Source organism: Gorilla gorilla, chromosome 19, assembly GCF_029281585.2.
Source record: "Gorilla gorilla gorilla isolate KB3781 chromosome 19, NHGRI_mGorGor1-v2.1_pri, whole genome shotgun sequence".
Classification (NCBI taxonomy): domain Eukaryota; kingdom Metazoa; phylum Chordata; class Mammalia; order Primates; family Hominidae; genus Gorilla; species Gorilla gorilla.
In genome coordinates this window covers 22,870,380-22,883,716 of record NC_073243.2, presented here as the reverse complement: position 1 = coordinate 22,883,716, position 13,337 = coordinate 22,870,380, and the positions used below count along the sequence as shown (strand labels likewise).

The 13,337-nt window shown below is 44.3% G+C and overlaps 1 protein-coding gene across 2 annotated transcripts in view; it reads right to left on the bottom strand.

Annotated features, from left to right (window-relative positions):
- Positions 1-13,337, bottom strand: part of DNAH2 (dynein axonemal heavy chain 2) — a 117,894-nt gene that overhangs the window by 98,936 nt on the left and 5,621 nt on the right. For both annotated transcript variants that reach the window (XM_055367403.2, XM_063700590.1), the window contains exons 3-7: positions 13,037-13,098; positions 7,986-8,156; positions 1,933-2,161; positions 952-1,062; positions 537-775 (exon numbers count right to left, since the gene is read on the bottom strand). In XM_055367403.2, coding sequence (XP_055223378.2) covers positions 537-775; positions 952-1,062; positions 1,933-2,161; positions 7,986-8,156; positions 13,037-13,098 — 812 coding nt within the window. The remainder of the gene's footprint in view (positions 1-536; positions 776-951; positions 1,063-1,932; positions 2,162-7,985; positions 8,157-13,036; positions 13,099-13,337) is intronic.

Below are 13,337 nucleotides of genomic sequence, written 5' to 3'. Positions count from 1 at the left end.
GGCAGGAGAATCCCTTGAACCTGGGAGGCACAGGTTGCAGTGAGCTGAGATCGCACCACTGCACTCCAGCCTGGGCAACAGAGCCAGACTCTGTCTCAAAAATAATAATAAAAAAGAAAAGAAAAAGAAAAAAAGTGTTTATCCCTTTTCCTTGGATTTTCCTTGGAAGGCAGATTCAAACAAAGAAAAAAGGTATTTATCTTGTAATTCCTGGACTGAACCACATGAGCTCATCTTTGGCTCCCACGCTGTCTAGTAATCCTGTTTTGGGTAATCTTATTTTCCCAGCTGGGTGGCAGGGGTTGTGCTCACAGAAGGTATTTGATGCATATTATTGGTTAACTTGATGTCTCTCTCCTTAGGGACCCTCTATTCTACTATTTTATACTCTCCTGCAAGTACAAGGCCGAACCCTGGGTGGGTCAGTCTGTGCTATCGAAGATTGCCTTGGCTCCCTCTCCTTACTTAGCTACCTGTACCATCCCAACCATTGCCCACTTCTTGCTGAGCCTGAATCCTTTGATTCGCTCACAAACCTGGATCTGCTGTGCCAGTTTCATAAAGGGCGCCAAATAGGACGACTTGGCAAGGTGCAGGATGGATTCAACGTGCTTCACTCCCTTCTTCACTAGCTGCTTACTGATGCCAGACAGGTCCATGCATCGGTTCTGCCAGAACTCAATCTCCTCCAGAGGACCTAAATTTTCTCCTGTCTCCACAGTCTCCTGGGCACTGAGCATCTCCTTTATCTGCCGGGTCCAGTGGATCATGGAGGCTGCAGGGGAGAGTACAAAATCTCCTTCGTTTCTTCACACTGCTTCCCAACAACATCCTTCCCTCCCTGCAACCCCGACAGAGACCTCCTAACCCAACTCCATTGTCAGCATCGGAGCCTCCCCTTTCCCTCTCCCCTGTGATCACCGGGTGATGCTAGCAGTGCCAGCCACTCACTCTCTAGCCGTTGCACCAGCTCTTTGTCCTTTACCACCATCTCAGGCTTCATGTTCATGGCCTCTGCAGGGATGTAGAGGACCGTGTGCCCCTCCAGTTTGTACCGAGTGTCTAAGGAAAGGAAAGTTTGTGGAAGTGGACAGAGGGGATGAGTTCTTGCTGGCCCCGTAGGAATCACGGTTGATGATCGGTAGGGGACCAGGAAGCATATGCATTTCAGGAGAGCAGGTAGAAGAAATGGTGACTCATGCTTTTTTGATATCAAGAAATGACCAAAGGCAAGAGGGAAACCTCATGGAGTTATAACAAGAAATTGCCATAAAATAAGGTCAAAGATCTGTATCGCGCCTTCAACACTCTCTACCACGAGACATGCGAGTCCTCCCAGTGTCCCCACAGCACCTATATTTCCCTTTCCCCCACATGTGCTTTTAGAAATTTCCAAGTCTAAGTTGAAGCAGGTCTGGCCAACAAGTTCTACAACAGAAAAGTGTGTCTGGATTAGAAAACGGATCTTGGCAGGGTGTGGTGGCTCACACCTGTAACCCCAGCACTTTGGGCGGCCAAGGCGGGTGGATCATGAGGTCAGGAGTTCGAGACCAGCCTGGCCAACATGGTGAAACCCCATCTCTACTAAAGATACAAAAAATTAGCCAGGCGTGGTGGCATGTGCCTGTAATCCCAGCTACTCGAGAGGCTGAGGCAGGAGAATCGCTTGAACCCGGGAGGCAGAGGTTGCAGTGAGCCAAGATCGCGCCATTGCACTCCAGCCTGGGCAACAGAGCGAGCCTCCGTCTCAAAAAAAAAAAAAAGAAGAAGAAGAAGAACAAGAAGGCGGATTTTGTACCCTATTCTACCAATTCGATAAGCATGCTGAATACTTCCTCCACACAGGTGCTTGGATGAAGGACCCACCACTTCACTAGTTGTACAGTTGGGGGACACTAAGGAAAAACTAGTCACTCCGGTCTTCCCACTTACCTGTCAGGCAGGCCAAGAACTTGTGCAGATGAGAAGCAAAATGATTTCTAATGCTCTCAGGCCAGCCTGTGTTTGCAAAGATCTGAGGGGCAAAGACTCCACCGAGCAGCCGAAGCAGGGCCGGGATATAGGGGCCCCGCACCGTCCCAAACTGCACAGTTGCCTCGAAGTTCTCCCAGGTGATGGGAATTGGTGCTTGGCGAATGAAGTAGACAAGCTGGTTCTGGGTCTGCATGGAAGACAGCAGATCAAAGTTCAGTCTCCAGGCCCAGCCATGACACCCAGTCACAAAAGCCCGGCTGAGTTCTTTCTCACGTCCCTCAGGGTATCCTGATCCTTCTCTAAATGGAAGCGCCATGAAGTGCTTCCTGTTCTTTTCACGGATATGATTCCATATCCAGAGATGTGGGGAGGAAATGCAGAGAGTATGCCTTGAGAGTAGGGACTGTACATTTTTTCCAACTAGGCTCCAGAACCTAGTACACTGCCTGGCGTAGAGTAGATGCTCAATAATGTTTGTTGGATGGATGAATGGATCGATAGAAAGAAAGGATGGAATGGAGGAAGCACTTCAGCCAATGGAAAAAGCAGAAAGGAGAAGGACTGGAAGGAAGAGACAATTGTCTAGGGTTTTCCATTTTGGTTGCATATATTTCTCCCAAAATTTTACATATATGCTTCAATTTTGCTTATGGCTTTTGTGGTTTACATACAAAAGCATATATCTTTCATGTAATTAAATATAAAACTCCTTAAAGTTCTGACTGCTACATATTTAGAAAGGCCATTTCCACCCTAATATCAGACTCACCTGTTTCATTTGGGTTTTTTAGTGCTTTTTTGACTAGTCTTGGCAATTTTTTTTTTTTTTTTTTTTTTTTGAGATGGAGTCTTGCTTTGTCACTCAGGCTGGAGTGCAATGGTGCAATCTCAGCTCACTGCAATCTCCGCCCCCCGGGTTCAAGCGATTCTTCTGTCTCAGCCTCCCGAGTATCTGGGATTACAGGCCCGTACCACCACACCTAGCTAATTTATATATTTTTAGTAGAGACGGGGTTTCACCAGGTTGGCCAGGCTGGTCTCAAACTCCTGACCTCAGATGATCCATCTGCCTCGGCCTCCCAAAGTGCTGGGATTACAGGCGCGAGCCACCATACCCGGCTGACAATTTATTTAATTTTAAAAACAAAGTAAAGCACAAGGAAGAAATTAATAATCGTCTGTCTTCTTACTATCCAGAAATAAAATAAATATTGGCATTTTGTGTCCTTTTTTTTTTTTTTTTTTGAGACGAAGTTTCTCTCTTGTTGCCCAGGCTGGAATGCAATGGCATGATCTCAGCTCACCACAACTTCCGCCTCCCGGGTTCAAGCGATTCTCCTGCCTCAGCCTCCCGAGTAGCTAGGATTTACAGGCATGTGCCACCACACCCGGCTAATTTTTGTATTTTTAGTAGAAACAGGGTTTCTCCATGTTGGTCAGGCTGGTCTCAAACTCCTGACCTTAGGTGATCTGCCTGCCTCGGCCTCCCAAAGTGCTAGGATTATAGGCGTGAGCCACTGTGCCCGGCCATGTCCATTTTTTTAAAAGCTTAACAACTATTATTTTTGTGAAGATGACATACGTTAAATATAAATAATTGAAACAATGCAGAAAAGTACAAAGATAAAAGTTAAAATGTCATCTAAAATTCCACCACCTAAAAATTAATATTGTTAATATTAGAGAAAACATTATTCTACATATTTTTCTATAGCTATATACATATAGAAAATTTAATTAAAATCATTATTTTTAAATAGGAGCAAACTGTTTTTAATTAAAACTATTAAATTTAATTTTACTTGAATTTAAGCAAATAAAAAGAAATAGAAGTAGCCATAAAGGAATTCCTGAGCTTCAAATAAATGTTTCTTCATCCAGAAGAGAGGTTTCTTCCCAAAGGATCCCTTTCTATGGTGGTAAGAAAAAAAGATTATGAAAAATATTATGAGTTTTCTCACTAACTTTCAATTTTGAGTTCTATTAGCTCACTGCTTTGAAAGACCCAATCCAGAATCTAATCCAAGATCACACATGGTCATGCCTCTTAGTATCCTTTAATTTTAAAGCACTCCCCAACCTTTTTCTTTCATGGCATTGATTTTCTTTTTCTTTTTAATTTAATTTTATTTATTTATTTATTTATTTATTTATTTATTTATTTATTTATCTGAGACGGAGTCTCACTCTGTTGCCCAGGCTTGAGTGCAATGGCGTGATCTTGGCTCACTGCAACCTCTGCCTCCCTGGTTCAAGCGATTCTCCTGCCTCCGCCTCCCAAGTAGCTGGGATTACAGGTGCACACCGCCACGCCCAGCTAATTTTTTTGTATTTTTAGTAGAGACAGGGTTTCACCATGTTGCCCAGGCTGGTCTTAAACTCCTGAGCTCAGGCAATCCACCCGCCTTGGCCTCCCAAAGTGCTAGGATTACAGGCGTGAGCCACCGTGCCCAGCTCATAATTTTTAAATTTTAAATTTTTTTTTTTTTTTTTTGAGACAGACTCTCGCTCTGTCACCCAGGCTGGAGTGCAGTGGCACAATCTTGGCTTGCTGCAACCTCCGCCTCCCGGGTTCAAGCGATTGTGTCATGGCGTTGATATTTCTAATAGTCCAGGCCAGTTTTCTTTTCCCAATATGTCTCTTAATTTGGATTTATCGGATTGTCTCCTTATTGCCAGATTCAAGTTAAATATTCTTAGCAGGATTACCACATAGGTGATATTCCTAAGGAATTAATTTTTCCTACAATTGAGTAGCTTAGCCAAGATGTGCAACAAATTTTGTGGAATACAGTGTGTCCTTTTTGATTCCCAGATTCAGTTCCTTCTGCATTTCAGGGAAATTATTTGTATTTTATCCTTACATTTATATTGTTTCATTTGTTGGCTCTCTATACAAGATCATCTATGTTAGTCTTTCATATCTGTTAGCTTCTCTAATTGTGTTAATGTCCTTGGCTTTTTCTTCTGCGTACACGGTGATTACCTCAAGCCTCTCCTCTGTCAGTGATAGGATTTTCTGGGTTAGCTATTCAGTTCCTTGCTATTTCCAATCTACTGGTTTTATAACATGCTGCTTTATTCATTTCCTAAACTCTGCAATCTCCCTTTTATCTCATTCTCACATTTTATCATTTCAGGGCTCAGCTTTTTGTTTTTTTTAATTGAATCCCTGGTCTTATTAAGTTGTAGTAGAACATGGTGCTGTTGTGAGGAATCTCCTCCTGTTCATTCAGTTATGTTTTCCTCTTTTGCATGCGTTGTTCCTCTTTTTTCTTTGATGTAATGCACTTGCAGTTACCATGCAATTTCTTTTCATTTTGCTCGTGCTTGGGCAGCAAGCATGTGAACTCATTCTTTTTGCTCTAATGTACTGTGGGTGATTTGACCTCCCACTGTTAGAGACCAGTTTATTTTTGCCCCTGGAAGTTAAAGTGAAAGGGTTGGGTGTTTTATGTTTTATTCACTTTTCTTTGGCCTAAGAGAATTGCCTCAGGGAAATGGACAGGTGGTTAGTGCTAATTTAAGGCAGTGAAAAATCTTTGTTAAAACACCTCAGCTCAAGCCGGGTGTGGTGGCTCACACCTGTAATCCCAGCACTTTCGGAGGCCGAGGCAGGTGGATCACCTGAGGTTGGGAGTTTGAGACCAGCCTGACCAAAATGGAGAAACCCCATCTCTACTAAAAATACAAAATTAGCCTGGTGTGGTGGTACATGCCTGTAATCCCATATACTCGGGAGGCTGAGGCAGGAGAATCGCTTGAACCCAGAAGGCAGAGGTTGCAGTGAGCCGAGATTGCACCATTGCACTCCAGGCTGGGCAACAAGAGCAAAACTCCGTCTCAAAATAAACAAACAAACAAACAGACCTAGGCTCCTCCTCTCTCTCTCTCTCTTTTTTTTTTTCTTTTTGGAGATGGCGGTCTTGCTATGTTGCCCAGGATTGATTCGAACTCCTGGGCTCAAGTAATCCTTTGGCTTCAGCCTCCAAAGTAGCTGGGACTAAAGGTACAGGCCTATCTTTCTCTTTACTAAGATTTTATTACACCCTCTCAAGTTCACTCCATGTAACCAGGGGAGCACCATTCTTTGACTCAGTGCATATGTTTTTCATTGGTCTCCCATTTTTAAAGTGTATTAGATTAAATTTGCTTACTCCTAGGGTTTTTTTGTGTTTTTTTGGTTGGTTTGGTTTTTTTAATTTTTCGGTAGTTTTACTTTTTGCTCATTTTATCAGGTATTCGAGGGTAATAATTTTTAAAGGAGGTTTCAACTGGCACTTTTGTTTTTTGTTTTTTGTTTTTTGTTTTTTGTTTTTTTTGAGACAGGGTCTCACTCTGTCACCCAGGCTGGAGTGCAGTGAAGTGATCACACCTCACTGCAACCTCCACCTCCCAGGCTCAAGTGATCCTCCCACCTCAGCCTCCCAAGTAGCTGGGACTATAGGTGTGCACCATCATGCCTGGCTAATTTTTGTGTTTTTTGTAGAGATGGGGTTGCACTGTGTTACCCAGGCTGGTCTCCAACTCCTAGGCTCAAGCGATCAGCCTGCCTCGGCCTCCCAAAGTGCTAGGATTACAGGCATGAGCCAAATATGATACTTTTTTATATAAAATGATCTTTATGATATTAAGAGTCCTACTCCGAAACAAGTTGTGGCTCGTCATTTCTTCAAATCGTTTTTCACGGCCTGCAACAAAGTTGTTTTCTTTCATATAAATCATACTTTTATATTAAAATGTATATTCAAATACAAATATAGTTTGCAAATTGTGGTTCCTTTTGCGAATGAAATCTTTTTTCATTGTTTTGCGGCTGATTACTGCCAGTGCACAGGGCAAAAGTTCTTCTGCCCATGTTCAGTGCAGAATGCTTCACAAATTGCATCATTGTCTCACAGGGCCATGCCAATCACCCTCATCCTTTCCACTTTTGTATATGTGCTGCCAATAAGAGCCAAGCAACAGCCTTTTAAGTTTTCCAACATTTTTTTTCCAAAATTTTCAAAGATATATACAGAAAAGTTCAAAGAATTTTACAGTGATGACCTGTACGACCACCACCCAGATTCTACCAGCAACATTTTACTATCCATCTGTCTTTTAACTGTCTCCCTACCCTAGGTCTACCCTTGTCTAATGTATTCTCCACACTGTTGAAATAGTTATCTATCTAAACTATAAAAGACTTCAATAGCACTCTCTGGGATAGCGGCCAAATTCTCGAGTATAACATACAAGGCCCTTCATAAGCTGACCCCAAGCCCCTTTCAGTATCACTTCCCTCTACTTCTCTTTTCTTTGTATGTAGAGTGGTCTTCGCTGAATAGCTCTTACCTAGTCTTGATGGAATCCCACTTACCCTTCATCCCAGCTCAAATAGCACCTCCACCATCAAGCCTTCCCAGAATTCCACTGGTTCCATTAGTTGCTCCCATAACGCTCCTATAAAGCTTTGCCCATGATCACAAACTATAGTAAATATTTGCTTATATGTCTGTCTTCCCCACTAGACCAGGACAACTTTCTTTTTTTTTTTTTTTTTGTTTGAGACAGAGTCTTTCTCTGTCACCAGGCTGGAGTGCAGTGGCATGATCTTGGCTCACTGAAACCTCCGCCTCCCAGGTTCAAGCGATTCTTCTGCCTCAGCCTCCCAAGTAGCTGGGATTACAGGCGTGCACCACCACGTCTGGCTAATTTTTGTATTTTTAGTAGAGATGGGGTTTCACCATGTTGGCCAGGATGTTCCCGATCTCCTGACCTCATGATCCGCCCACTCGCCTCGGCCTCCCAAAGTGATGGGATTACAGGCGTGAGCCACCACGCCCGGCCCATGACAGCGTTCTTGCATCATCCTTCTTCCTATCCTTGCCACCAAGTAGGGTGCCTGACACAGTGGGGCTCAATAGGCCGTGGGCACAGGAGATGACAAGACTTAAGGATGACGAAGGAACTGAGAGCCCTCGGCTCTCTGTAGGACCACCTTTGATCTGGGAATGTAGGGTACGCACCTGTACAGGCATGCCCAGCTCTAGCTTTAGCCCAAAACAAGGGTCAATGAAGATGGTGAGGATGGATTCTGTAGGGTCCTGGGCAAAGTGTTCCAGAATGGCATCGTGCTCCTGTGTCCACACTGCATCCGCCAGTCCTGTCAGCGCAGCTCGGGAAAGGAAGAGGGGCTTCTACAGAAGGAGAGCAGAGGCCAGAGTATCTACAACTGCCAGGATGAGTCATTCCTCCCATCCACAATCACAAGTGAGGACATGGGAGATGAGAGAAGCCAGACAGGTTCAGAATGGTTAGGAGAAACTGAAAGATAGCTTTCAAGCTTTGGAAGAAACAGAAAAATAAGATTTCTTGCCTCTAAGAGTAATAAAACAAACAAACAAACAAACAGATCACAGAGGAAAACTGGGATATTATCCACCCAATGCAAGAGATTATCTTTATGCCTGTAGTTTTTAAAAATGTCAGCCCTCGATCTCAAAGGTAAAGGTGAATTAAGGGAATGTGTAGGATATTAGCCTAGATCAAGCAATTAGGAGCAGGGAGACCACAAGCTGGAAAAGGGAGAGGGTATAGGAGCAATTTCTTCACGATGGAGTCCAAAAGAAGTGTAAAATACTAGGTAAAAGTCAATTGGTACAACATTAAGGAAAAAGTGAGGAGGGAAAAAGACACGAAAACACCAAAGAGGGCCGGGCGCGGTGGCTCACATCTATAATCCCAGCACTTTGGGAGGCCGAGGCAAGTGGATCACCTGAGGTCGGGAGTTCGAGACCAGCCTGACCAACATGGAGAAACCTCGTCTCTACTAAAAATACAAAATTAGCCGGGCATGGTGGTGCATGCCTGTAATCCCAGCTACTCGGGAAGCTGCGGCAGGAGAATCGCTTGAACCCAGGAGTCAGAGATTGCAGTGAGCCGAGATCACACCCCTGCACTCCAGCCTGGGTAACAGAGTGAGAATCTGTCTCAAAAAAAAAAAAAAAAAAAATTAGCTGGGCATGGTGGCTCATGCCTGTAATCCTAGCGCTTTGGGAGGCCAAGGCGGGTGGATCACCTGAGGTCAGGCATTCAAGACCAGCCTGGCCAACATGGTGAAACCCCATCTCTACTAAAAATACAAAAATCAGCCAGGCATGGTGGTGGTTGCCTGTAATCCCAGCTACTTGGGAGGCTGAGGTAGGAGAATTTCTTGAACCCGGGAGGCAGAGGTTGCAGTGAGCCGAGATTGCAGCACTGCCCTCCAGCCTGGGCGACAGAGCAAGACTCCGTCTCAAAAATAAATAAACAAACAAATAAATAAAGGAAATCAGAAGATATGAAGATACAGATCAGTGAACTTGCGAAGTCTTTTCATCTTTCCTCCTGGAAGAAGGAATCTCTCTTACTTAAAGTTTCCAGGTCAAGAAAAATTAATAGTGATCTAAAATCTTTCCTATAATACATATAGACAGGATGAACCAATAAGAAAAACACTAAAAACTCAATAAACAAATAGACAAAAGGACCTGCATAGATATGTCATTTTTTAAAATGCAAATATAAAAAAAAAATTGGCCAGGCGTGGTGGCTCATGCCTGTAATCCCAACATTTCAGGAGGCCGGGGGGGGGGGTGCAAATCACAGGGTCAGGAGTTCGAGACCAGCCTGGCCAACATGGTGAAACCCTGCCTCTACTAAAAAAAAATACAAAAATCAGCTGGGCATGGTGGCATGCACCTGTAATCCCAGCTACTCGGGAGGCTGAGGCAGGAGAATTGCTTGAATCCGGGAGGCGGAGGTTGCAGTGAGCTGAGATCGCGCCACTGCACTCCAACCTGGGTAACAGAGCAAGACTCTGTCTCAAAAAGAAAAAAAAAAATATATATATATATATATATCTGAAGTCAAATACAAATAAAATAACAAAGAAGGCCAGGCACAGTGGCTCACACCTGTAATCCCAGCACTTTGGGAGGCCGAGGTAGGCGGATCACCAGAGGTCAGGAGTTCAAGACCAGCCTGGCCAACATGATGAAACCCCGTCTCTACTAAAAATACAAAAATGACCCCAGCATGGTGGCATGTGCCTGTAATCCCAGCTACTCAGGAGGCTGAGGCAGGAGAATCACTTGAACCCCAGGGGCAGAGGTTGCAGTGAGCCAAGATCGTGCCACTGCACTCCAGCCTGGGCAACAGAGCAAGACTTTGTCTCAAAAAAAGAAAAAAATCATTTATTGCCCATCATTTTTTAAAAAAATCCTTGCTAAACAAATAACACCCAGGCTTGGAAAAGGTGTACTGGCATATTGCTAGCATGAGGGCAAAAAGTATAATGCATTTGGAATGTGTGAGGTATTAAAAGTGATAGAAATGTTCTTTATCCTTTGATTCAATAACTCCACATACAGGACTCTATTTTAAGGAAATATTAAGTATTTCAAGAGTGTTAGTTTTACTTTATAATATTCACGAAAGTATTCTGAGAGCAAAAAATTAGAAATGGCAAAATGTCCAAGAGTAATGGTTTAACTATGGTACTTGCATAGAACATAGAATGCTATATGGCCGTAAAAAGTGGTGTTTGCAAAAAGTGGTGGCCCTGTGGCTCACACCTATAATCCCAGCTCTTTCGGAGGCTGAAGCAGGAGACTGCTTGAGTCTGGGAGTTCAAGACTAACCTTGGCAACACAAACTTCACCAAAAAAAAAAAAATTTTTTTTTGAGACGGAGTCTTGCTCAGTCGCCCAGGCTGGAGTGCAGTGGCGCGACCTTGGCTCACTGCAAACTCTGCCTCCAGGGTTCACGCCATTCTCCTTCCTCAGCCTCCCCAGTAGCTAGGACTACAAGCGCCCGCCACCATGCCCGGCTAATTTTTTTTGTATTTTTAGTAGAGACAGGGTTTCACCATGTCAGCCAGGATGGTCTCGATCTCCTGACCTCGTGACCTACCCGTCTTGGCCTCCCAAAGTGCTGGGATTACAGGTGTGAGCCACCGCGCCCGGCCAAAAAAATTTTTTTTAATTAGCTGGGCATGGTGGCACATGCTTGTAGTCCTAGCTACTCAGGAGGCTGAGGCAAGAAAACCACTTAAGCCTAGGAGTTCAAGGTTACAGTAAGCTGTGATTGTTTCACTGCACTCCAGATTGGACAACAGAGAAACCCTGTCTCTTAAAAAAAAAAAAAAAAAAGTTTACAAAGAGTATATAATGTGAAGAATAATAGCTGGGCATGGTGGCTCACACCTGTAATCTCAGCACTCTGGGAGGCCAAGGTGGGTGGATCAGTTGAGGCCAGGAGTTCAAGACCAGCCTGGCCAAAATGGCAAAACCTTGTCTCTACTAAAAATACAAAAATTAGCCAGGTGCCTGGGCACAGTGGCTCACGTCCTTAATCCCAGCACTTTGGGAGGCCGGGGCAAGAGGATCGCTTGAGCCCAGGAGTTCAAGACCAGCCTGGGCAATACAGCAAGAACCTGTCTCAAAAAAAAAAAAAAAAAAAAAAAAATTAGCCGGGTGTGGTGGCAGGAACCTGTAGTCCCAGCTGCTCAGGAGGCCGAGACATGAGAATCACTTGAGCCTGGGAGGCGGAGATTGCAGTGAGCCCAGATCGTGCCACTGCACTCCAGCCTGGGCAACAGACCAAGACTCTGTCTCAAAAAATAATAATAATACAAATAAAATGTTTTGTGAAAAGGTTTAATACAAAATCATAACATATGGGCTAGGCACGGTGGCTGACACCTGTAATCCTAGCAGTTTGGGAGGCCGAGGCAGGTGGATCACCTGAAGTCAGGAGTTTGAGGCCAGCCTGGCCGATATGACAAAACCCCGCCTCTACTAAAAATACAAAAATTAGCTGGGCGTCGTGGTGCATGCCTGTAATCCCAGCTACTTGGGAGGCTAAGGAGGGAGAATCACTTGAACCCCAGAGGTGGAGACTGCAGTAAGCCAAGATCATGCCACTGCACTCTAGCCTGCTCAACGGGAGCAAGACTCCATCTCAGAAAAAAAAAAAAAAAAAGTAACATATGATAAAGTTAGGATTATACAAAAACAAACAAACTTACAAACCTGTGCACAAAAGTAAAAGATATATCAAAATATCATTTTTTTGTTTTTCTGGGTTTTGTTTGTTTGTTTGTTTTGAGACGGAGTTTTGCTCTTATTGCCCAGACTGGAGTATAGTGGCACGATCTTGGCTCACTGCAACCTCTGCCCTCGGGTTCAAGCAATTCTCCTGTCTCAGCCTGGCGAGTAGCTGGGATTACAGGCACCTGCCACCACACCCTGCTAATTTTTGTGTTTTTAGTAAAGATGGGGTTTCACTATGTTGGCCAGGCTGGTCTCAAATCCTGACCTCAGGTGATCCACCCACCTCGGCATCCTAAAGTGCTGGGATTACAGACTTGAGCCACCGTGTCTGGCCAGACATATCAAATATTAATATTAAATGTGTTTGGGCAGTAACACCATGAGTCTTATTTTCTCTATTTTACTTTTCTGTCTCTTGCCATTTTTTTCTTTGATAGTTATTACTTTTCTTTCCCTTTTTGAAAAATGTCAAGGTCATCACTCTATTCTTCTCACCCAGGTAACTATGGTCATGACTAGGCTTTGATGCAATTTGGAAATAAAGAAGCAGAGGTCGTTTAGTGCCATTTCTCAAAGTGACTGAAGCAGCTTCTGTAAATTCTTCAGCCAAAGGAAAGAACTGAAGGAAAGGTGGAAAGAGCATGTCTTAGAAATTAGTATCCAATTAGGACAATATCTTCCCAGCTCATTCAACTTGTTCAGGTGTTCACCCACATGATGAATGAGCTCATCACAGTTTGACCCAAGGTGGGGAGACAAGAGAGACCTGTGCCTTACTTAAAGCCCTCCTCTGTCCTGGCGAAGGCACAGATGACTTTGTCTTTTACTCAGTGAACTGGATTTGTGGTGAGTAGGCTAACAGCAGAGAGCAAGTAGAAGAAGTGGCAAACAAGAGAGAATTCCTCATGTGCCATCCACAACTGATCCTTTGATTCGCCAGTTTTAGGGGAGGAATACCTGCCACAGGGAAGACCCAAGCCTACCACATCTGTCTCGGGCTCCACTGATTCTTCACTCTGTGCTTGAGGTCCCTCCAACCGTGGCTCTAGGAAGAATAAACATACAAAAAGGAAGGCATTTCTTGGAAAGTTAAACACAGTCAGCTGGGCGCGGTGGCTCACACCTGTAGTCCTAGCACTTTGGGAGTACTAGGCGGGAGGATCACCTGAGGTCAGGAGTTTGAGACCAGCCTGGCCAATATAGTGAAACCCCGTCTCTACTAAAAATACAAAATTAGCCAGGCGTGGTGGCGGGTGTCTGTAATTCCAGCTACTTGGGAGGCTG